This window comes from Streptopelia decaocto (assembly GCF_964273445.1).
Source record: "Streptopelia decaocto genome assembly, chromosome: 9".
Lineage (NCBI taxonomy): Eukaryota > Metazoa > Chordata > Aves > Columbiformes > Columbidae > Streptopelia > Streptopelia decaocto.
In genome coordinates this window covers 2218378-2243274 of record NC_138664.1, presented here as the reverse complement: position 1 = coordinate 2243274, position 24897 = coordinate 2218378, and the positions used below count along the sequence as shown (strand labels likewise).

Below are 24897 nucleotides of genomic sequence, written 5' to 3'. Positions count from 1 at the left end.
CAACAGGTACAGAAAATGATAGGTGTCAACAGAACATTTTTCTTGTAGTTTGCTGTTCCAAGAGATTATCTTCTAGTATCTTTCCAACAGGACTTGCCTCAGTGTATCCCCTGCTGGTTTTTTGCTTTGGGGGGTGGGGACAGCAGAAAAGCAGCAAGCTTGCTCTCAACTTACAGTCCAGCAAAAAGAAACAGCTTTACACTAAGGGATTGTAGTTATTTTAAGATCTTCAAATAGTGTTTGGTAATTGAATTGCCTTTTTGAAATGGAAGAAACTCAGTGTTGAGATCAGCTTTTCCAATGAATTTAACACTTCATTGGTATCATGTGCTTCTTGCTTCCAATAGAGTTTTGTGTGCTCAGCCTGCTTCTATACAGTCTGGGTAACAGGTGTAAGTACAGATGGAAGTACAGTGTTGTGATAAGAGCGTGGGGAGGGGAAAAAAAAAGACTGATAAGCATGTAATGCACATGGAAGGAAAGACTTGTGCCCTAGTGAAAGATGAATGTACTTATTGTTTCAGCACGGCCAAGTCAATGTAATGACTAACCTGTGGTTGAAGGAATCTGAATGCTGTCTTATTACACCTTATCTTCCAACTCCTCAGGGAAGAAGGCGGGGGTAAAATGTATAAAATCTGCAGTATTTTTGGCCTCCTTCACCAGAAATGGTTAGCCCTAGACAGGACATGAAACTAATACCAATAGCGTTATTATGATCTGAGAATACCAAGGAGAAGAATGCTGGGAACATCTCAGCCTACAAAAGGCCCTTCTCTTGTGTCCGTGTTCTTTCACCTGAAAGCTTTTGAGTCACTTAAAAGATTCTCACACATAAAAAAAAGTAATGGGGTTCAGGACAGGTTCCAGAAGAGTTCTATGTCAGCTGGTCAAAACAGAACTGACAAAAACAATTCATGAACTGCTTGAATAATTCAGAATCTTTCTTCCATACAGTAACTTAATGAATTTGTCAACAAATATTTCAGCAATGTATTCCATACCATTTATTTACTACGTAGAAGTTATTTCCACGTGAGTTCTGTTATTTAGCTCAAACACTGTCTTGCCTGCCCTTTTAACAGAGAGATTAAAAATTGGCTGAGGATCAGCTAAGGATCAAAGACAGAACTTTAGCTTTGAACAGAAACACAAGTATTTTGGCAGGTTGCAGAAGATGCAATGTTTAATATCTTTGTCTTACTCCAATTTAGGGGTCAGAGTGGGAAGTCACATCAATACCTGGATTATCACTGATTCTGTATGAAATAGGCTCTCAGCATGAATACTGAGCTACATGGAAGATGACTTTCAGAATATTAACACAAACTGGCAAGGGAACAATCAGCCATTTCTGTTCAGGTCAGTAAAATAAAATCAAATAATTAAGTTGCTTTTAAATTTATTAGAGTATAATCAGCACATAAACAGTGAGTTCTTATTCCTGAGGGCTGAACATCTAAAAAAGAAAAAATAATCCATCAACTAATCAATGAAATCAGTCATGTACTTTTGCCCATAATGCAGATGAATTCGTTGCCTGTAAAAAGAGAAAGGAGGACAGATACAGAAAACTGAATAAAACTTGCAGTTTTTTCTCATGTATTCTATAATCCCCCTTCTAATGAAAATTTAGAAATAGCAAAACAACAACAAAAAAGCATATTCAAATAATTTTCAGTTCTTTCCAGTAGAACCAAAGCCACCTTCGCCACGTTCTGTATCATCTAGAGCCTGAAAGACATCAATTATAAGTTGGTTTAGTGTCTTGCCTTTTGTTTCTACACAACAGATATTGCATATCATAGAGAAAGGTATATTTGCTCATAACAATAGCTATAACTGAGAAACTAAACCAAAACCATTTAAAGAGACATTTTAGAATACCATTTGTACAAGTTTAAACAAATCCCACATCGTGAGAAATCTGTTTCTAGTGTATACTGAAGAGTTTCTCAAGTATCTGTTAACGCTGAAAACCACCCCCCAAAAAATCCATGTAAATGCAGGCAAAGCATCAAGATTTTTATTCAGGTAGCAATGTTACTATGCAGTTTTAACACTGTAAGTAGTTTTAAAGCAGAGTATTTATTCCAGAAATTTCAGCTTATATATAACTATCTTAAACTATTAATTACTAAAAACAGCACAAACATTGTCTTTTGGCAACTTACTTCTACTTCTTCTAGCTCAGGATAACAAATGCGTTCACAGATGAGCTGGGCAATCCTATCCCCTTTTTTAACTGCAATTAAGTTAAAATATTATTAATTCCTTCAAAAGCCTGTGAACAATCAATATAAAGTTTAGACAACCCTCATTCAAGAGTATCAGAATGCACTGAATTGTAAACATTTATTTGGAACTTAGTTAAGAAGATGTTAATAGTCCCAGAAAAAATACAGGCTGATAAACTTGTTATCAGCTAATTCTAACTCTTTGTGGACTTCAAAGAAAAAATAGTTTCTCATTTTGAGTCAGATGGCTGAAAATAGGCCCTGCTAAGCTTAACACTTACCTTCAAAAGTCTCCTTGCCAAAGTTGAAGAGTACCACGCCAACATTTCCCCTGTAATCCTCATCAATAACGCCAGCTGTCGTAAGAAAGAATTAAGAGGCATATCCAGTTAAGAAATGTTGTCAGTATATTAAATAATGCTGATTCACATTAGTAGACCTGCTGAAGCGGGTCCAGAGGAGGCCATAAAAATGATCAGAGGGATGAAACTCCTCTCCGGTGAGGAAAGGCTGAGAGTTGGGGTGTTCAGCCTGGGGAAGAGAAGGCTCCGGGGAGACCTTATTGCAGCCTTTCAGTACTTAGAAGGGGCCAATAAGAAAGACGGGGACAGACTTTTTAGCAGGGCCTGTAGCGATAGGACAAGGGCTAATAGTTTTAAACTAAAAGAGGGGAGATTTAGACTACATATAAGGAAGAAATTCTTTTCCAATGAGAGTGCTGAGAGCCTGGCCCGGGTTGGCCAGAGAGGTGGTGGATGCCCCATCCCTGAAAACATTCAAGGCCAGGCTGGACATGACTCTGAGCAACATGAGCTGGGTGGAGATGTCCCTATGTGTGGTGGGGGGGTGGAATAGATGACCTGTAAAGGTCCCTTCCAATGCAACCCATTCTATGAGTTGCTTTGTTTTTTACAATAGTGGATACCGAGTCCATGCTACATAGATGCACTACAAAGAGAGATTCAAAAAACTTGCAATGGCAGCACAAATAATTTTAAGCATCACTCGAGTTCTGCAGTCAGTTGCCCATTAATTTGGTGTATTTGTTCACATGAGTCAATCAGGCTTGAGAGCTGAAAGCCAGAATTCATATTGGGTACAGAAATTTTTGTACATATGTTCATATATGCTTATAAAAAGATCATTAGATCTTTGGATAAATCCTTAATTTGACAAACTATTCTCAGGTATTTCTGTACAGCTAAGACAACATTTTTCTAGACCATTTGCTGGGACAGATATTGCTATGCATTAGAGATTGATAACGGAATTTGCTAATATAACATATTAGGGGCTATTTTTATTTCTATTATAATACGGTATTCTGCTCTGATATAACACAATACTTAAAACTTATTACTAGAGATTACTCATTCTATTTAAATTGAGATTATGCTTTTATACATATAAAATGTACCAACTGAAGTAGTATGGTTAGATTTATACATGCAAGAAACTCTTGCATGTCACACTTTTGCTGGAATTATCTCAAGAAAATTTATAGAACAGAGTAACTGGGGCTACTTAAAGTCATTCTAAATTAACTTTTCTGCCTTCACATATCCAACAGAAAGCAAGTTTATTTCTACATAATGACAAAAATTGTCTATACTGATTTACAATGCATCTAGTCAAACAACTTTCCTGACCTTTAAACAATGGCATTAGCACAAATAGTGTAGAGAATACAGGAACACCCAGGGAAATATAATCCAGGACGACCTGATCTTCTGTCTAGGGACACAAACTCACTCTATGTGACCAGGTGTACTGGCAAAACACATTACTTGAATTCTGTTATTCCAGAACAGCAAGTTGCAATAATTATACACGTTGCTGAGCACTAAGGCACTTTTCTAAATTATGTGTATTAAATGGAAATAATCCAAGTCGTTTTAGGAAAAATCATGCACTGGAATTGGCAGTCTGACATTCTGTCTTACTCTGTCAGAAGTTTGGCATGTCACTTGTTGGGAAAGCATTCGCACCTTGCAGATGTGAATTCTGAACATGAACATCTTGCATGATCCCCATTTTTCCCTGACCCTTAGGACTTCTGGCAAGGTATTTTTACTTAAATAATGCCCCCATAATGACAAAAGTACTTCTGCAAGACAAGTTAAATTATGTAACAATTGTTTTGGTGGTTTTCGTTTGGTTGGTTTTGTTTTTTGAGTCCTCTGCTAACTGTCAATAATAGCTTTTACTCACGCTTTGTCAACTGTCAGCTTTTTATAAATCTGAAAATAGGTCATCCTGCTAAGCACTTCTGGTTGCCTTCTGGTATTTCCTAGTTTAACTTTCAAATTAAAAAGACTGTTACAGACCATATGTATTTTTTCATATTAAAAATTTGGTTTAGAAGTGTTGTTTTAAAGAACCACGCTATAGTAGATATAGTAGACCACGTATACTATGCAGAGTCATAGGGGTGTAGAGAATCTTTCATTCCCATCTTAGTGCTCTTTTGTGTGTTGCCCAGCAACACTTAAAACCCTCAGAGTAACAGACATGCAAGAATCAATTCTTATTTAAGATGAAGTCTGAATGACACAAAGCTGGCACAGACACTCCCCTTTAATCTTGATGTCAGAGCTGTATCACAGGCACAGCCAGACTTTGATATGCCATAAGGACACAGAATAAAATAGTGCTGCAGAAGCTCTTAATTATACTTGGAATTGCTTTGCTTTTTGGCTGCCTTGGCATCAGAAAGATGCAAGAATCACCCTTCCTCACCTCTAGAGCTGAGCCTATAAGCATGTAAAGGCTGAGTACCACTGCTCTAAGTTGTGTCTCTTGTTTAACGTTGCAGGGGATAAGGCAGAACCAAACAACAAACCAACAACAAAAACATACACAAAAAAAAAACCTAGAGAAGAGGAAAAGGCCTTAATGTTTCAGCACACTTTTCTTGTCAGCTTCCATTATGGCTCACATTATAATGTGCTTGCAAAAAACGTGCTCTTGGCCACCCAGCACTTTTGAACATATCCATTAGATTCATCTTCATGTCATTACATCAGAAATGTAGTTTTTGGTTCTTTTACCACAATCTCTTGCCAGAAAAAAAAGAATTGCTTGGGGCTTCACGAGGCAGAAAACATCTTATTTAACTTAGAACTGTATTCTTGTACAATTAGAATAATGTAATACACATTTAGTGCTGGTTGAATTGCTGTGATTACAGCTGTGCTCAGAATAACTCCACAATAATGTTAGCGGTGAGAACTTCTGTGCAATGTAGATGCCATTTTATAACACAATACTTAGAGAATCTGCCTGTGCTCTTATCAGCCCCACAGTAAAACTGGAATTGAACTCTGAACATCATTTACTTCATGTTGCAGTTATAGGGATATGGGAAAAGGATAGTGCGGCTTTCATGAAGGCTTCTGATTATAGATATGCCTATAATAATTGTTTTTGGAGAGGTATTTGTGAATTTCTAATCAAAACAGAAGAAAAGCTCAAAATACTTTTAAAAAAACCCACCCCGTTCAAAACAAATCTGTTGCTAGTACTGAACAACAAAACCCCACAACTGTAAAGACTTGTACAAAGTGGGATTTTGGTTTTATTTCTGTTTCAAAAGACTTTCAATTTTCAAGCAAAATAATGCATAAAGCTATGAGTTTAAATTTTGTGTTTTACATGAGTTGTTACATTTTCATCAGTCAGTGTAAACTAAAGCTCTTTTCATCCTAATAAGCAATTTTCTGTAAGTGAAGAACTACCTACAGTGATGGTGTATTCCAGTGCTTTCTATCATTCTTTTTGAATATCACTACTATATATTCTCTGCATAAAAGAATATCTATATGTTATTGATTTAATTCATTCGTATTTTACACTGGACTGAAAAGAAACACACAGAGACGTTTACTCAAAATGGAGCAAGCAGAGTGTAAAAAGTCATCTTTAAAGCCTAATCCAAAAATACAACTTCAATGCTAGGCATTGCCTACAAAAGTGCCATACGATTATTATTTTCAAAAATCAGTAATATTTTTATAATGCAGCAAGTTTTAAAATAATTACAATGCACTGGCTCTTGGAGTTATTTCCCAGTTATCTCCTTTTGCCAGACTACCAGTGAAGCTAGCATTATTTATTTAAACATATTACAATGTGAAATTAAGGCACTTCTGCAATCAAGATTTTATTATAAGGAACAAAAATCTTACCACCAACATCTATGAAGTGCTTTGCTGCTAAACCAGAACGTGGTGCTGGAAAACAAGAATTTTTTCATAAGTATAATAATGTCCTTATTTTAAAACTCTTACACAATATTTATAGCTTAGATAGCGTGTTTGCACAGAGTCATGGCAGCGAGAACTGTGTTCACAGTCTTTCTAAAATAAACATGACTTTACAGGAACTACTGTAAGCATTAACGTATATATTAAACAAAATAACAGCTGCAAAGGGCTACAATACAATTGCAATCTTTAGCGCTATAAACATACAGTTGTTTAGACTACCAGTTGAAGAGTAGGTTTCTCCAAGGAAGGCGGCTGGAGCAGACAACTACTATCTAATCTTGGTTTATTTTTGGCCGTGTGAGGCCACTGCTTCAGAATAATCTCAAAGAACTATTAGGTCAATCCATTTAAGTTACAATGGAAAGCAATATTTGGCAAGCCATTCACTAAGAAATGTTATACACAGATAAATTAAATGATGTGCAGGGTTTTTTTTTTCTACTTACCTCACCCTACTTTGAGGTGCTAAAATGTTTTATTTTAAAAATTTTGGCTGGGATAAGAGAAATGCACTTGCATTCTCCTTCTAGCTGAAAGGACATGGCAAACTCTGACCATGCTCTTCCACTGGAGTATCTATTGCTTTTTTTTTACTTTAAGAAGTGACACATAACTCAGAAAATAAATGCATAAAACATAATAAAATATGTTGTACAGGTTCTCTCAAGTATTCTGTCACAGAAAGTAGTCAAATTCTTCTAGACTAGTACTCTTACTTTAGGGTTAACTTTTAAACATCCAGGAGTATATTTTCTGTATGTCCATTACCTATTGGTGTTTGTGATTTGAAATCTGAAACTGCAGAGAAATAATGAACTATTGCATAGCCTATAAAGTGGTATTTAGATACAAAAACTTTGCTAATAATATTTTTGTCATTTGACATACACCAAACCTCAAATGTATTTCACAAGACACTTCTGTTACAAAGCTTAATAAATCACAAAGCCACATGACACCTCTTATGTATAGACTAATTCTGAAAGCTTTAGGCAGAATCTAAATGTGAAGATGGCATCAAACTTGTTCTGTAATGATTCTGCAGCATTTTTATAACCTGTTTACTTACCTACTCGGCCATAGCATCCTGAAGGAAGTGCAATTTGAATGTCTGTTTTCACGACAGCCTTTTCCATGGGTGGTATCACACAGTCATAGGCACTATATTAAAGAAAGAAAAACTAACTTATATAGAAAATGTTGAAAATTTTCTTCTCCGTAACTTAAGAACTTTCTGAAGCTACCCAACTGGAGGCTTAATGAAAGGCAGTGGTAACCATACCACAGCGAGACTGTTCTACTTATTTAAGGCAAACATGTCTTGGCCTTGACAAAGAACTTATTTTTAAGCACTGGGATGCACGGAAAGGTTTTTTTTATGAAATAGACTTTTTTTGAGGAGTACAGTGCACCACTGGAACAAGAAAAAACCAAACCCGGTAAGACAAAAGGAATACAAAGGAAAAGTGTCAAGTGTAGCTGGGCGAAGCTTCAGGAAGGAAGTCAGATAAGTGAAGGCAGAAAAAGACAGGCCGATTATTCTGATACTCAAAAAGGGAAGCTAGAGGAGGGTGGTGTTCAGATATAACTAGTGATTGTATTTAATCACCGAAGCACTATGCAAACAACCACAAGCTTAGTTCCTGAACATGTGAAAACATGCCCCAGCTTCCTCTGGCAGGCAGCAGCCACCAGGCAAGAGGAAAGCAGAACGCCACGAGTGCGGCAGGGACGGCCCACATGTGCTACCAAGACACCAAGACAACGCTGGTGCAAACCAGCAGTTCAGGCTGATGTGTCAAGCCTGACCTTTGGCCAAAAGCTGCATCGATGCTGGTGCTGCAGCATGACTGGACCACAGATGTCTGGAAATGGAGAGGGATGGAGGAGCAGCCTTCTGCAGACCCCGGAGGCTTCGCCCGCCGAGCGGCCCTTCCTCAGGAGGGACCCACCGAGCGCCCGTAGCGCCTCTGCCTGAGAGGACGCGGGGCAGGTCGTGCCGTGGGCTCCTCCCCTGCGTGGGCACCCTCACCTGTACAGATCGTAGCCTGCAGCCCGAGCAGAGCCCTTGGAGGGGGCGAAGGCGTTCTCGGAGAGCTTGGTGAAGCGGAGCAGCGCGGTGGGCTCCTCGGGCACCGAGCCTTTTTGCCTCTTGCTGGGGGACGGCTGCAAAACGGCGTCGGAGGCGGGCATGGCTGTGCGGGGACGGGGAGGCGAGAGAGAGCGGCTGGGGGGGGCGGAGGGGGGGAATGGAAAAGCCCGCGAAAACCGGCCCGACCCACTGAAGGTGGAAACAGAGGGGGAAACTGCTCCATCCCCGGCCTCTCTGTGTGCGGTGCGCCCACGCCACCCCTCGCCGGTGAGAATGGCCTCGTCCGGCTCCTCCTCAGCGCCCAGCTCCCTGGGCCCTGCCGAGGGGCCCTTTGCGGTGCTGCCTCCCGCCCGGGTGCCGGGACGCCCCGTAGCCCCCCCGGCCGAGCCGGGCCGCAGTGCGGCTGGGCCGTCTATGGTCCCCCCGATGTCCCCGCCGCCCCCTTACTGCGCCCGTGGGGGTGCAGGAGCCGCCTGAGGCCCCGGGCCAGCATAACGCCGCCGCCGTGTGGGGGCCGTGCCACCGTGAGGCCGCCCGGCGCTCCCCGCCGCTGTCCGGCGGTAGCAGACTGGCGGGGCGCAGGCGGAGGGCAGCGGCGCCCCCTTCTCGCCCTGCCCGGGGTGTACCTGCCATGCGAGGCCGCTCAGCCCCTCCGCCAGCGGGACCCGGCGGTGGCCGTGCCGGGGAGCGGCGGGCGGACCGCGCGGGGCGCGCAGTGTTGCCGGGGGACGCGATTGCGGCTGCACGGGCGGCGGGCGGAGCCGAGGCCACCGGGGGAGCGCGGGGGGGGCTCGGCTGTCACGGCTGCTCAGAGGGGCCTCCTCCCCCCCGCCCCGCCCCTGTCCATCCGTCCATCCGTCCATCCATCCGTCCATCCGTCCATCCATCCATCCATCCATCCATCCATCCATCCATCCATCCATCCATCCATCCATCCCTCTCCATTTCCAGACATCTGTGGTCCAGTCGTGCTGCAGCACCAGCATCGATGCAGCTTTTGGCCAAAGGTCAGGCTTGACACATCAGCCTGAACTGCTGGCTTGCACCAGCGTTGTCTTGGTGTCTTGGTAGCACATGTGGGCCGTCCCTGCCGCACTCGTGGCGTTCTGCTTTCCTCTTGCCTGGTGGCTGCTGCCTGCCAGAGGAAGCTGGGGCATGTTTTCACATGTTCAGGAACTAAGCTTGTGGTTGTTTGCATAGTGCTTCGGTGATTAAATACAATCACTAGTTATAGCTGAACTCCAACCGCGCAGCAGACATGGCTGTTCTGCCTTGCACCCTGCTGCAAATAACCTTCCTTCAGAAACTGTCAGGCAATGACAAATATTTGCCTTCTGAAAGGGAAGCAGCTGCTTCCCCTGCTTGTCGGGGTTGTAGAAAGGCAAACCTGTCCATGCTCCGCTTGTCTTGTTTTCCCATCTCAGAGCAGAATAATTGTATGACTTGGCCATCTCTGATTTTGATATTCACTGCCCTCTTTTGCCACCCTGTCTATAAAAGCTTTCCCTCAGTTCCCCCGTAGTCTGTGCACTAAGGCTGCCCACTGGGCTCATGGTTGCAAAACTTGGGCTTGACCACTCTGATGGGTGTAATTTTCTTTATGCAAAAGAGCTGCAGACTGTTCTGTTTGCTGGTCCAAATTTTGTCAAATAACTCTGTGACTTTTGGGGTTTTTTTTACAGATCAAAGTGTATGTGACTGTCTCCTTGCTATGTAACGTTTTTTACATGTGGCCAGGTGGCAGTGAAACCATTGCTACACATTGCAGTCCCGTTATGAAAAATATTTTGAACAATATCCAAATCAGAGGTTTCTTTTATTGCTGTTCAGCACTTCCAGTCTTAATAGTATGCACTGTTTGAATGAGAATATGTATGTATCACAGACATATGTGAAAAAGCTACTTAGAATATTTAATAACTTCTGATATAAGCTATCCGGAAATTGAATATATAAGAATTTAAGTTGTATCCAATGAATATCTAGTTATAAATGGTTACTTCTACAATCAGAACTTTATAGAGGTTGCAAATGCATCCTGCACTATGGTGTAGAAAAGGACTAATTTTATGAATGGCCTGGCTTGGTGAGGCAGGCTGGGTTCCACACTAGCTCTAAGGTAGGCTGAAAGTCCATGAATAATAGATAGGAGGACTCATCCAAACGTACTATCAAGGAGAAAGGTCTCAACCAAGTGACACTTTTTTTCCCCTGATCTTTACAAAAAACCCTGTGCTTAGAGTCTGAGCAAGTTTGCCTTGGTCCTGGGAATACGCTGTTTGCTCTGTAGATGTCACTGGCTCAACATTCCTGCATTGCTGATTTGTGCTGCTCTTCGTTGCACATTTCCTCCTGACTTTGAAAAACAGTAGTGAGATAAACTGAAATTATCTGCCTTTTACCTAGATTGAGAGTAGGAGTGGAGAGTATTTTGTTGTACACAGGAGGAAACACAGAGCTTCTTTCAGGGGTAATAATCCATAAAATTCTCCCCACTGAAGGTTTGGTGTTAAAATGAGCATTTTTATTAGAAGAAAATTGTGGCTTTAAAAGAGAGATGCCCCACCCCAGCCTCCCTTAGAACAGCTGTCTCTCTCACAGTGATTAAGGTTTGTAATTTAAAAGGCTGCTGTGAGGGTGTTCATGTATAATTAACCTCTACTTTTGATTGCGTGCTTTGCTGTACAGTGTGGGGGGCTGTGGAATTTTGCCATTGCTTTTTACTCTGTTCCAGAACAACCTTAATGCCTTATTTTGTTTGAAGCTGAATCTCCTCTGATGAAATTCCAGCAATGGCATGACTGTGGGTTATCACTCTTGTTATTTGTGGAGAATGTGAGCTAAAAGTTGCTCTATTTGTTGTTGCACTTGCATGCTACATTTCTTGTTTTTCCTAGCAGAGCGAAGGCCGGTGTGAGGTGTTACCACGCAGCCTCGATGGGCTGCGCACCTGCCAAGGGGCCGTGCCAGCCAGGTACCAGAACAAGTAAAGTTTGAACAATGACATCTGCTGAGCTGCATTGTTACAAACCCTTTTCCTCACCTGTAACTTGAGAGCTGAGTTACTCAATTGGCAAACAGCTGCAGTACTTTAAGGGTTTATTGCCCTTCTGACAGAGTTGCAGTAGGGTAGGACTGTGGAGTGATCCTCAGTCACTTCGTTGGAGTCCAGTGACCGTCAAATAACTTGAGGGGGACACTGACCTTCCAAGTTGAAAAGGCTGAGGTTTGCTGCAATTCTGCCCTCCCAGCCTTGCTGGTAAGCTGGGCACCTCAGAGGGAGGTGACAACAGATGTGGGGAGTTAGATGAGTCAGCAACAGCTAAAATTCAATAGCTCTTTGCCCCGTATCTACAACTTCAGGGTGAATTCGTGTTACTTGTTGCCATGTCTTTTACTTGTAAACTACACATCAGTTGCTGAAACTGCTTTTGCTTTACAGAACGTGTGGAATTGTAGAAAAAGAGGGAAAATATGAGAAATTTCCAGGTTTCCTGAGAATGAAGGGCAGCTTGTCATACTTCGCCTAACCAGGAAGGCTTTTGGCAGGACTTTTCAAAGATATAATGAAAATTGCAGAAGTTTAAGACTGGGGAAATTTGCTATGCAAGTGGCAGGAGCTTTGTACTTTGTGACTATGATGATTAAGCAGAGAACTCCTTTGGGTGTGAAATACAGTAGTGTGCTTTTTGCACAATGTGGCTTTTGCAGTTGCAGCTGTTTATCTTTAGAATGTGATGCCTTTTTGGTTAGGTAGATTTTCTACTTGTGCTATTGGGTTATTGATTTAAAAATAAAATAAACAAACATATAAAACTGCCCAAAACTAATCTCTGTTGGGGACTGAAAATCTAATGAAAGGTGCTTTGGAAGAATGTTGTTCCGGAGTGATACATGGGGACACCTGTTACGGTTCCTAAGCACTATGCCCTAGGGCTATGTGATCAAGATGCATGGATAACTTGCCAGTGGTTGTTAAAAGATTTAAGGAAAATGTATTCTCTGACCTATGGTGGAATGCCTTCTGTGATACCTGTTGGAGCTCCGCTAACATTAGGAGGGAAAAGTAAGATTCACTGATGAGAGGAGAGGTAGTGGATCATTTTAACAGGCCCTTAGGCACAAGCTTAGCTGTGCAGGATGCCTAGACATTTGAAGAAGGCTCTTCAATTCTTCAAAGAAGAATTCTTTGTTCTTGCTTATAGCAATGGTATTTTCACACTTTAATGCCCTTGGTCACCTTATCTGTGCTTGCTTTTGTTGTGGCTGATCAAATCAAGCCTAGATTAGATAAACCTGCAGAGCTGGTAGTGTGATATAAGCTCAAAATGTGCTAGATGGCTTTAGAGCCCTCTTCGAGAGATGTCAAACTTGTAATTAGAATTCAGTTATTAACATGGTGATTAAAATTCAGCAGTTGTTTTATGCATAATGTGTGTAAAAGAGGAAATGTCTGTTACCGAGTAGGAAAAGAGGTAGGTGGACTAGCAAAATTTTGCAATTGAAGTTGCAATTTAAGGGAGTCCATAATTAGCATGCTCACTGAATTTGTCATGCACACACTTCAGAAATCATGGTGAGGAACAAGAAATAGAAGCTCCTAGGAAACTGCTGTGTTGAAATTACTTCTAAATTTGTGGAAATAACACTTTCAGGTAAACACTGTTGTGTCCAGAGTTTGTGCTGCTCATCCCATAACGTTGGTGTGTGGATACATCATCTAATTAATCACTGTAGTCTAGGCAAGGAGTTTTACAGGGATGTGTATGTTAATACTTAATCTTTGATGGTTGTTCATTTAGAATCATACCTCTTGGTATTTATTGTTGTAATGCCCACAGTGATGTGTTTGTGAGAGAGAAGTGTGAATAGTATTGGAAGTGCCATTGCTTGTATTGCACTCTTTCCCTTTTTGGATCTGCTTAGGTCCCTCAAATCAATTTGAGTTGATGTTCCCTGTAGACTGAGAATTACAGTACTTGGGAATATTTAGCAGAGAATCCTCACTCGTGTAAGTAGCTGAGGGTCTCAATACAGGTGTGTAATTCCCCCAGGAAAGGCCTAAGTGGAGCCTCTGTAAAAGCTCCTTTTCTTCCCGTTGACTGGGTACCACGTGCAGATTATACCTGTTTGGTGTCTAAAGTGAGGCTAAAAGGGTGGTGGCCATTGCAATTCTACAAAGGTGGAAGGACCTGACATCACGTAACAAGCTCCTGTCTCAGTGCTAACACTGCAAAAGGTGAGAATCATCTCCTTGTTTTGCAGGTGCAGAGTGTGGTGTTTGCTTTGCTCAGAGCTGTGCAGGAAGCCTGGTATATCTAGGAAACTCGTATATCTCTGTCATGCAGTTAAGCTGCAAAATGATCCTTCAACCGGGTTGTAAATGTGTAAGAAGGAGCGAAGGAAGACCATTATGAGAAAATATCGGTATTTCATATCCTGCCTTCAATAGGTGGAGAAAATAAACCATGGATTATTGGGCTACATTACCATGTTCTGCTGAATTGCTGCTGTTGAACTTGGAAAAATATGAATATCCAATATTTGTCATTTTTTGGAGATGGAGTGCTAGATCCTCCGCAAGTGAAATTCTAATAATTCAGGTGAAGATGGAATGTGAGGCCTCCTTTAAAATAACCATTTTGCGAAATTCAGGGTTCCCTGGCTTTCCTGGGGTGTAGATTTTGGTTCATCTCTGCAAAGGAGTTGCAGGACTCCAGTAATTAAGTTAGCTGTACTCCTTAATGGTCTTTGCTTTAAATAATGCTTACACACAGGATATAGCTTTCTCCATTAAAAATAAAAGCCACTTCTATTGACAGCTGAAATTATGAAGTACTATAATGTTGCAGAAGAGATAACAGAAAAACTACACAACTTAATGGGTTTCCTTTATTTCAAGTTGATACATAATTAATATTATTTAGAAAGTCTAAAAATAAGATAAATATTTTACATAAATCAAAAAATAAGGCATTCAACTCAACTTATGGAATTTATTTGGTTTTCTAATCACATAAATCACTGTACATATTATCCTAAAGTATAATGTCAGATTGTATTAACCTGTAACATTCATATCAAAAATTGTCAGAATATTTAGTATTTCACTAATTTATTTGTGAAATTTACCACATTTAATTCATGCAATCATACACTCCATTCCATATTAGAGCTTGAAAATCAATTATCAAGTCTTGTCAAATAGAGTCCATATTTTTATATATGTAACTTGTTTGTCAGTAAATTAGAAGCATTTGAGTTAATATAAATTAGCACAACAATTTAGGTAAAAGCATCTACTGTTGGTATAGCTCTTAATTTGGCAATATGGTAACTAAACAGCATCACAAGTATTCTACTTGCGTTTTACAGGGGGTGTCAAAAAGATGGACCCAATTTGAAATCCCTGCATCTCTGCAACCACGAACAATCAGCTCTTATCGTACCATTTGTAAAGTTTTGTGTGATTGTAACATATTTGATCCATCTTCTTGAAACACCCTCTATATATCAGTTTATGACTTTGACCTGCTGGATACCATACAGGTTTTTTTCCTGCCTCCCAAGCTGGTGCATTTGATTGTAATCCTCCTATATGTGCGTTAGCAACTATGACAGTGCAATTTGAAAAACTTACTGATAGATTTAATGCTTTTTGTACTGTAGCAATTAATTTTGGCTTTCTGGGATAAATATCAAAAGCATTTTCAGTGCCTTACAAAATTAATGGAATATTTTCTGTCTCATGTGATATATGTGCATATGCGTGTGTATATATATAGGTAGATTTTCCTTATTTTGTCTCTGCTAGAGAGTAACACCAACAAAGACCATTTCCATTTTTTTGTCTAATTCTTCACTGTGTTGCTTTGGATTTTTGAAAACAATTCTGTCAATTATTTAAGTTCAGATCTGCATTAGATAAGCGTGTCTTTAATCGCTGTACTAAAAATGCACGTGTTGAAATCAAGCAAGGGATATTCTAGGCACTGCTGTTTTCCTACGAATAGAAAGTCAGTACATTTTTGTGGTTGCCCCTGACCATTAAGACCGGAGGAAGGTTCTTGGAGAGAATTTCTAGCCAAGCCATATACAGGTAATCAGACACTGCTCCTTTTCTTGCCACTGGGAGGCTCCTGTTTAGACAGAGAGAAAATCAAATTGGTGTTATAAAGACAGGAGTAGCTCTGATAAGATGTATCTCACTAAATATTAAGTAGAAAACATCAATTGTTCATACACAACTCTGAATGTTCATAATTAGACTACATGACTATTTTAGTTTTATAAAGCACAAAGCTACCATTAGGCCTTAATCTTGCAAACTCTTGCTCGGCTGCTTAGTGCCATTAATACAGCCAATTGTACTGTAACATGGACTATTTGTGATTATAACAGAAAACTGGTAAAGCAGCATTTTCAGGGCCATAAGACCCACACGTAATGTGTTTTTTAAAAAGGATAAAAATACAATGCATGCACAGTTTTGTGTTCCATCCGCTTGTTTTCTGATCTTTAATTTTTAAATTGTGGGTAAATTTCTGGTAAACGTTAGCCGATCACCCCTTTTTTGGGACTAAACTAGTAGAGCTAAAGAGGTTTATTTGTGCATCACAAATACTGAGTAATGTATTGAAGCTGTGTATAAAATGTGATTGACTAAAAATTGATTCTGAAAATGGCTTTTAAAAATTTTATTAGTGGACTCTTGATGCAATTGCATCATTTTCACTCAGTTTCATGGAGCTCGAAGTACATCTCAGCTAACAACTCCATTAATTATGTGCAAATGAAAATAATCCTTTATCTAACTTAGTGAGTAGTTGGGGGAAAAGAAACGAAAATGTGTATTTTCTGCAGGTGAGAAGCAGGTGTAAGACCATGCAGATGTGGATGTGAGGATTACATTTTTGACACATTTTCATGAGTAGGACATTGTTTTAAGATATGACTACTAAGATATAAATACTAGGGAAGATTCATATTCAGTGTAGTCCCAGAGAACCATCAGTCCGGATGCAAGTCCTTCAAAGGGTACTTAAAAGATTATTTTCACCCTCAATGAATTAACAGAACTGTTTCTGTCCAGGATCCCTTTACACATGAGATTATCTCTAAGTTAGAACCAAGATCTTGCCACTCACAGGACAATGAGGTTTGCTGCCCTTGAATGTTCCTGTAAGAGTTCATTCAGACGAACTTGGCGGTAACTCTGATTAAAACAAAACAGGGAAATAAAAAAATCAGTTAGGTAAGTGATCCTCAATTCTGGTGCCTTATGGAATACCACACTACCCACTAGATTTTCTACTGTTGCTTTGGCAACACTGAAAGCTGGGTGTGCTCTGTGGCCCGCTGATGGAGATGGCAAAATATGAGGCAAAGCCTTGATTCTTGATTCATATGGTTACCTGGGGAGTAACCTCTTAAACAGAAGACCATGAGATTGAAGTAGGACCTGGCTGCTTTATGTATTGTGTATTTATATGGACTCCTGCAAATTGCATAAATGGCCGCGGCTTTGAGATTCAGCCAAGGTTACTTTGTGGTCAGTCTCGGTCTCTCAAAGTTTTTATAGCTTAACACAAGTCATAGGGAACAAGAGACCAGGGCAGGTTTGTGTACAGGGAGATTGCAGAATGGGAGATATCTTCACTGGGCTTGTAAATTATTCTCTCTTTCCCTGGAGAATGTAAAAAACTAGTTTTTCTCCATTCAGACCTTAAACTTTCCTTCTCTACAGAAATTCTGCTGTTCTTTTACATGCTAGATAAGTAAGAATCCTCATAATTTAGCCAGTTGTTATCTCATGAGAGTCATCCTATAACATCACCCTGTGCTGCCAGGTTTTTTCTCTCTTGAATTATAAATATGTTCTAACGTCCTCCATAAAATTCTCAGAAGATAAAGGACTTGTCTTTCCAGCTGTGGAAGCTAAACTTTTTGTTGCTGTTCTTATTTTATCGACAGATTTGGCATTTTCATATTGCTGACTGCTTTCAACCTAGGGGATTTTTTCCTGGGCAAGGTCAAGCTTAAGCATGTATTTTTTTCCTGTTGTATCCTCACTGTTTCTGCATGCATGCATGTATATCTGGGATTGTATTCCTTTTATCTTTTATACAGAGATATTCTAAGGGCTCTGCTCCCAAGTTTTGATGATTTATGCTGAGAGTACTTCAAAAGTTTTCTGCCCACAGCTGCCTACCATAACTGGTTATCAAGTCTATCAGAAGGGTAATACAGTGAGCAGTCAGTCTGCTCCCCAGCTGCCGCGCTCGGTAGTATAGTGTGTTATCTTAAATCACCATTGATTTCAGCTTATGTTAATGTGTCAGCCTGTGACCTCTGGCAGCTCTGAGCTCAGGCTCACAATCCTTGCTCCGCTGAGGAAGTTACTAGCACCATAAAGTGGAGATAACTAGACTCTCAGTGCACTCAGGTTAATCCAACAGGAACCATAAATAAAATTGCTGGATTAATTCTCTGTGAGTTCCAGGAGGACTTGTCTCCTGAGGGTGGAAGAGTTTGTAGTGTGCTTTTGACACTGGCCTGAGGAAGCCTGGCCATTTAGTGCCAAAAAGGTGTGTTCCAGCAAAATTAAAGAGCAGCCCAGGCTCTGATTCGCCCAGTGGATCAGCCAACAGAATCACAGAATCACAGAATCGACTGGGTTGGAAAAGCCCTCAGAGATCATCGAGTCCAACCCTTGGTCCAACTCTAGTCCGTTTACTAGATCATGGCACTAAGTGCCATGTCCAATCTCAGTTTAAAAACCTCCAGGGATGGTGAGTCCAGCACCTCCCTGGGCAGCCATTCCAATGCCTGACCGCTCTCTCTGTAAAGAATTTCTTTCTAATATCCAGCCTAAATTTCCCCTGGCAGAGTTGAAGCCCATGGCCCCTTGTCCTATTGCTGATGCCTGGGAGAAGAGACCAATCCCCACCTTCAGGTAGTTCTAGAGAGTGCTGAGCTCACCTCTGAGCCTCCTCTTCTCCAGACTAAACAAGCCCAGCTCCCTCAGCCTCTCCCCATAGGGCTTGTGCTCAAGTCCCTTCCCCAGTCGTGTTGCTCTTCTCTGGACCCGCTCCAGCACTTCAATGTCTTTCCTGAACTGAGGGGCCCAGAACTGAACACAATACTCCAGGTGTGGCCTCACTGGCCTGAGGAAGCCTGGCCATTTAGTGCCAAAAAGGTGTGTTCCAGCAAAATTAAAGAGCAGCCCAGGCTCTGATTCTCCCAGTGGATCAGCCAACATCAGCATCAGTGCCCCTCAGCTGCGGGAAAGCTCCTGCAGCGTGGGCAGATGAGTCTTCATGCTGCCATTGAGGTGAGAATCCGTGTTAAATTTTGCCTTTGGAAAAATTCCTAGGTAGAGTCTGGTTTCAGTTCTGAATTTCCCAAAGTGGCGAATATTTGGAACTGTGCTCTTTTTAAGAGGTTCAAGCCCTAAAACAGTGGAGCTATTTAATGAACCGCTCAGCACAGTGCTGTGTGGCTTTGGGTTCAGGGTGGTTTTCATCTGTCTGGCTCTGATGTGGGCAGAGCTTCTCATCAGCCTGCAAAGTACTGTGTACGTGTGCCAAGGTCTTAGGGAATGCTGAATAATGCGATCCTAACACACCTCCGCAGTGCTTACAATATAAATCCAATTTGTAAATATCAAATACAGGTTTGGGTTTGTATGTGTCATGTTGCTAATTCCATATCTGGTGTTTCACATTTTCACGCTAATCGCTTCAAAAATCTGGAGCGTAAGAAAAGCTGCTGTCATAAAAAGGTAGGCAAGGCTTTACCTTCTCCTTGAATGCTTCCAGCTCTGTATCTGTGATTTTCCATGGAGTCTCCCGCTTTAATTTCTCAGCAGTTGTTATATCTTTGCAGCTTTCATGGAGGCGATATGGTTCAATCATCTCTTCAAAGAATTTCCAGCTGAAACAGGAATTACAAAGGAGGCCTTGCTGCAGGCTATGAACTCACTCACTTATTTCATAGACACTGTGTATTGCAGACCCCACTGACTATAATTGGAGCTGAAAAATGTGCGAAATCTTTTAGCTATTCTTTGCTACATTGTGCCCCAAGTTACTTCTGTGCCACTTCAATATGTCGGGGTTATTTGAGGATAATTAAAAGATTATTTGAGGATCATTAAACACTGTGTTGGCCTATTGTAGGTGCAGAGAATTTTCTGCATTTTCCTGGTTGTAGCAAAAACACCGAAATGAGTTCTACAGTGACTCCGAACTGCAGTATAGTGGTTAATAATGTTAACAGTGAATATGGGTCTCCTAATAATTCCTGAGCTTTTATTATTGTTTTAGCATTAACTGGAGCTATCACCTGCCTGATACAGTTTCACTGTTACAGTTTTAATGAAATGGAGAAAGAGGTGATATAAATCTCTATGTGGCAAGGGGCTGAGGGAAATGCTGTAGGTTTTCTTGCTATGTGTGGACTCAGATTTGTGTTAATTTCCCAACTTTTCCACAGATGTCCTCTCTCAATTTCAGCTTGTTTCTTGAAGCTTTTGACTGTCATCATCTGGAGAAACTTGTCCTTCTGTACTTCCCTGCTTGCCCCTTATTGAAAGTTTCTATCATCCCACAGAGAGCTCAGGGAGTTTCTTTTATATGAATGTGAGTCTCTGTGGGCACTTTCTGCTGCCAGGTGTCCCTGTGAAGCGAAATAGGAGGTTGGCCTTTGCTTATATGGCCAGGAAGTCGAGAGATGGGTTAAAGGCCATGACATGCAGCATTTAATGTTGCTAAGTTGCCAAAGAGTTTGTCAACATGCCCTGTTTCAGTATATAAAATAGCGATAATCCTCTTATTATTAGTGAAATAAATGGGATGCCAGCTGGGAGAGAGATGGAGTGGTCTAGCAAGTGTCTGGCACAACATTCACTTGTTCTGTTCACAGAGTTCTGATGCAGAAACTGTATTTGGTTTTTATGTTAGTGCCAGATATTAATTCTTTCTGTTAGCTTTTGTTTATGTAAAAAATCAGTGCATAGTACTGGAAAAAAAGAGAAGTATTCTGCACAGTTCTTTATATAATTACAAACTATTTACTGAGAGATCAAGAGGGCACTAATAAGTGACTTTAGCTATCTAATAATAAAATCTTTATATTCCTTGATTGTATTTCCCAAGTCAAACTCTCCCATGCACGGCAGAAACTCTGGTGGGTCTAATATTGCTTTTGCAAAGTTCTGTGTGTGGAGAAATGGGACATGGAAGGATGAAGAGACCGACCTGAGATTGCACTTGCGCTCAGAGGGAAGGCTTTGGGTGGACGAGAGCCCTTTGCCTATGAAACAGCTACAGACCTGTCGAGAGGGGAGCACAGCTGGGGGGAAAGGGGGCATAGCAGGGTGAGAGCGTTTTTAGAGGATCTTTAAGACCAAGAGCAATGTTGTGAATTGAGTTAGGATTCAGTTATTCCATTAATTCTGTAGATAAGGTAATTTTTAACAGCATTGAACCTTCATTATATTTGAGAGATAGGGGAGTATTATAACCTTGTCCTCGCAGGAAAGGAGGAGTATGCTTACGTTTGGGCACAAAAATGTGAAGTTTATGAATTCATGGTAGAATGCAGAAGGCTGACTTGGCAGAGATGGTGAGTTTATGAGAGAACTGTGACTGTCTGAATAATACAACGAAGTGAAGTCTATGCCAACCTAAATAGATATGAAAAGCCACCATAAAATGTCTGTTAAATTTAGTGGCTCATAAGTATGGTGTCTAATTAGGCCTTATTAAAATTGAGTCTTACCATTACAACATAAAGAAAAAGGCTGCTTTAGTTTTGACCCTCTGAGTGTGACTGTTAAAACATTCTTTTCTTTTTTCTTGCTCTACTTACATGCAAAATGATTGCAATAAAGCGACAGCGTTATCCTTTGTGGTGTGTGTGTTGGGTTTTTTAATGCTCAACATAAAAGAAAGAAGCTCCTGATAAAGGCCTGCAGCTAAATAATGGATTTTGGTAATGCTTCTTACCTCTCTTTGTTGGGCTTTATATTGATATCACAAATGATATTAATATCAGCAAATTTTATTCTGAATTTGCTTAGAAGTGAAGCCATCCTGAAAACAAAACAGAGAACATTTTATCACTATATTTCTGAGTGCCTTGCATCAAAGAGCACTCATAAATGAGTTGAGATGTCAAACGCAGTTGTCTCATTATCTTTAACTATATGACAAATTACTTTAAATGCTTTAGTGTTTCACTTCCCAATTACAGTACTAGATTGATGTGATTGCTGTAGTTTAATTCATTTAACTGATGATCAATGCAATTCACAAAAACTGGAAATGAATAGCAGTCAGAGGGAGGGCGTTTACATTTGGGGGAAAAAATGGTACTCCAAGTATTTGCAAAGGCTTGAACTATAAAGGAAAAATATTCAAAATACTGGAGGATATATTCTCTAATACTTAGAGAAGGCTTCTGTTATTATATTATCATCAGAATTCTATGTGTGGAGTATGTATAACACTGGTAGTATGTATGTCGGTGAAAATTTGGTCCAGAAGGTTGATATGCAATGCTTGAAAAGTCTTCTTCACTTCTAAATTTATATTGTTCTACTCACATGTTGTCTTTAGATATTTTCAGAAAAGAAAATACTTTGCTTTTTTTGCCCCAGTTTCCAGCAGGAATAGTTTATGGCTTTGTGTGTGTTTGTGCTGAGGTTAGTGAAGTTTAGTTAGGTCAGTTTTGCCTTTGGTTAAACTGTGGTTGACAACCTGTATCTTTTATATATATATTTTTCCTCACTTTTGCTGGGCTCTTTTTTTGGATATGTAAGCTTTGGAATTTGAAAAGGTCAGGAAGTTCCTAGGAGCAAACCATGAATTTCTATCATATTTGCTCATGACCTCAGAATTTACTTGTTCTTTTTTTATATAATAAGAACATACTGCTTATATAAATCTTGATGTCCCTTGGGGCAATCCTTGTTTTGAACGCCAAAAAGAGCCACGTCTGAGCTTCTGTGTGAGGATTTTGATATTTGGGGAATTACACGTTAGCAAAAGTCCAGGTAAATTTAATTTCTGAATTGGAAATATAATCGATGAAATTGCACTTGAAGTTGTATTGGACCTACCTAGGGAATGCATTAGCCACCCTGCCTTTGGATTGGTCTCATTGAAGGCTTCTGTGTGTGGTGGGCAGAATATGCTGCTGAGGAAAGCTTGTGTTTAGGTAGAAAAACATACACATATTGTTTTCCTGGAGCCAAACTGGGGCATTGTCAGCTGTACTGACCATGCTGTTCACTCTGGCTTTTGTAGGACAGGCAGCGTATACAGTGCCAGAACTGCCTCTGCAAAGAGCTCTGGTGGTTTGACAAACTCCATTTGATGGCAAAACCTCCTCATCCTCACAATGAAACTGGGTGACCGGAGTGTCTGGATCCAGGGGTGGTTGGGGTCCTGAAGAGCCAAGTTTGGACAGACTGGACAGGGAGCAGAGAACACGTCCCTGCGGTCCTTGGGCAGCTGTAAGGCTTTTTTTAAACTCGATAATAATAGTTTGTACAAACACTTGTGAATCTTGTTAACTTCAGGGTAATCCTTACAGCTGACAACCATAGTGGAGTAAAGTTTGCTTTATGTGACAGCAGAAGCTAAAGAGACCCTCCGTGTGGCAGCTGTCTTTCAGATGCGCTGTGTCGTGATCCTAATGATGCTGGCTGAATTTTAACTCCTGTCCTTGCATCAATCTCCCTTGTTTTCCACTGGAATTTTGGTTGGCTATGTTGTTTTTAACTCACTACATGGTGCTGCTCTTAGTTAAGCTGTTACTGCCTCTCCCGCTGGTAACGCGGCTGTGCCTCCAGTGTGTAAAGTGCTTTGGAAGGAAAGGTCCTATATACAGTGATGATGAAAATAAGTTTCTATTAGTACCTCTCATTTGCTTGAAGGCCAGTGATGATCATGAACACTAGTCTTTTTAAAAAAAAGCTAAGTCAAATCAATTTGGTACTGAAGTTGATGAACTTACTCTTTAACTTCTTTACATTTTACCACAGTTAATCACATCTGTCTTTATTATTTGCATATGAGAAGCTTCATATGCAATTTCACCGGACTATCTCATGTAAATCCTATAAAGCTAATTATATTCTCATTACAGAGTGCAAACTACTCTTCTTAGAGAAGGGAATATGAGCTATTAATGGGAAAAATTGCCTGATGTGACTTTCCTTTGGTAATCACCATTTACACTGAGCCTTGAGACCTGTGCCATAAGCTCAGGACCTTCCTATCAAGTACATGATTTTTTTCATGCTGCCCACAGTAAAACAAACCAGTTGTACTGAGAAATTCCCAGCTTCCTGCTGGGTATCCATTATATTCAGCATCAATTCAAACTCTTTAAACAGTGAGACAAATATACTTACACTAGTTTTTCTTCTTCAATCCTGTTGACCTTTCCTCCAGTGAAGATCCTTAATTTGCAATTTTTCCACTTCTTCCTCATAGTTAGAATGTAAGGAATTAGGATTGTTAGACCTGGAAAAACATGTATAAAATTGCGGGAAGGTCAGGTTAGTGCATCGTGTGCTGAAAATGCCATCCTTCGCTTTGGCAGTGTTGCACATAAGTTAATCTTAAAACATTTAAGAAATGACAGAAAATTGACTATGTAATCTTTAAAAGAAAACAGTTTTGTGCAACTTCCCAAGTCTGTTTTTTATGTTTGGTACCGGAGAAGTCTCTGTCCCTGCGGTTCTGACTGGAATTCCTTACCTCCGTCATCGAACAGCCACCAAATGTCAATTGTACCTTTTCCTTGCTTCTTTTTAAATTGAGTGCTGGCTTCTAGCAGCTTCTGATTGAATTCTCCCACGTGCATTGACTGTATTGTGTTAATGGTGCTCTCTGTAATGAGAGAGAAAAAACGTGGAAGGATTTCTGACAAGTGAGGCAATGAGTGGCTTTAGGGAGCCAAGCGGAGAGAAAGCTTCAGGAAAATGAACTGTTTCTGACATCATTTTTATACTTTAAATCTGAAAAAAATTACAGCACAGCTGCTGTGGACTTTTAATATACCAATACACACAGGAACCAAAGCTTGTGTAATACTTTGTCACTAGATTATAACACCTTGAAAAGGGTTATCAGATTATTTGTTCCCTGGATCTTTTTAGTTAAGCTAAAATTCACTGGGGCCTCAAAAAGCAATTGTGAAATATCTGACAGGTTTTAGAGGTAAATGGCATCATTTGGCATCATTGACAAGCTCGACTGTCTGCTGTAAAATGCGGAGCTCCCTG

General features: G+C 40.5%; 2 protein-coding genes across 4 annotated transcripts in view; both read right to left on the bottom strand.

Moving 5' to 3' along the window:
* Nucleotides 1-1385: 1385 nt before the first annotated feature.
* On the bottom strand, nt 1386-9338 carry DUT (deoxyuridine triphosphatase). 2 transcript variants are annotated; one of them, XM_082061319.1, is made up of 7 exons: nt 9224-9338; nt 8538-8700; nt 7575-7666; nt 6425-6469; nt 2519-2593; nt 2175-2245; nt 1386-1734 (listed from the first exon to the last, which is right to left on the bottom strand). In XM_082061319.1, the coding sequence occupies exons 1-7, from the start codon at nt 9228-9230 to the stop codon at nt 1678-1680; spliced, it is 510 nt and encodes a 169-aa protein (XP_081917445.1). In that variant the 5' UTR covers nt 9231-9338; the 3' UTR covers nt 1386-1677. The 2 variants fall into 2 exon arrangements, with proteins under 2 accessions (XP_081917445.1, XP_081917444.1); XM_082061318.1 differs by lacking the exon at nt 9224-9338 and adding an exon at nt 9045-9160.
* A 6262-nt stretch (nt 9339-15600) lies between these two features.
* Nucleotides 15601-24897, bottom strand: part of SLC12A1 (solute carrier family 12 member 1) — a gene marked incomplete at both ends in the record, with an annotated part of 43648 nt that continues 34351 nt past the window's right edge. For both annotated transcript variants that reach the window (XM_082060721.1, XM_082060722.1), the window contains 6 exons: nt 15601-15736; nt 16745-16812; nt 19397-19532; nt 21608-21694; nt 24022-24133; nt 24371-24502. In XM_082060721.1, the coding sequence (XP_081916847.1) occupies nt 15601-15736; nt 16745-16812; nt 19397-19532; nt 21608-21694; nt 24022-24133; nt 24371-24502 (671 nt within the window). The remainder of the gene's footprint in view (nt 15737-16744; nt 16813-19396; nt 19533-21607; nt 21695-24021; nt 24134-24370; nt 24503-24897) is intronic.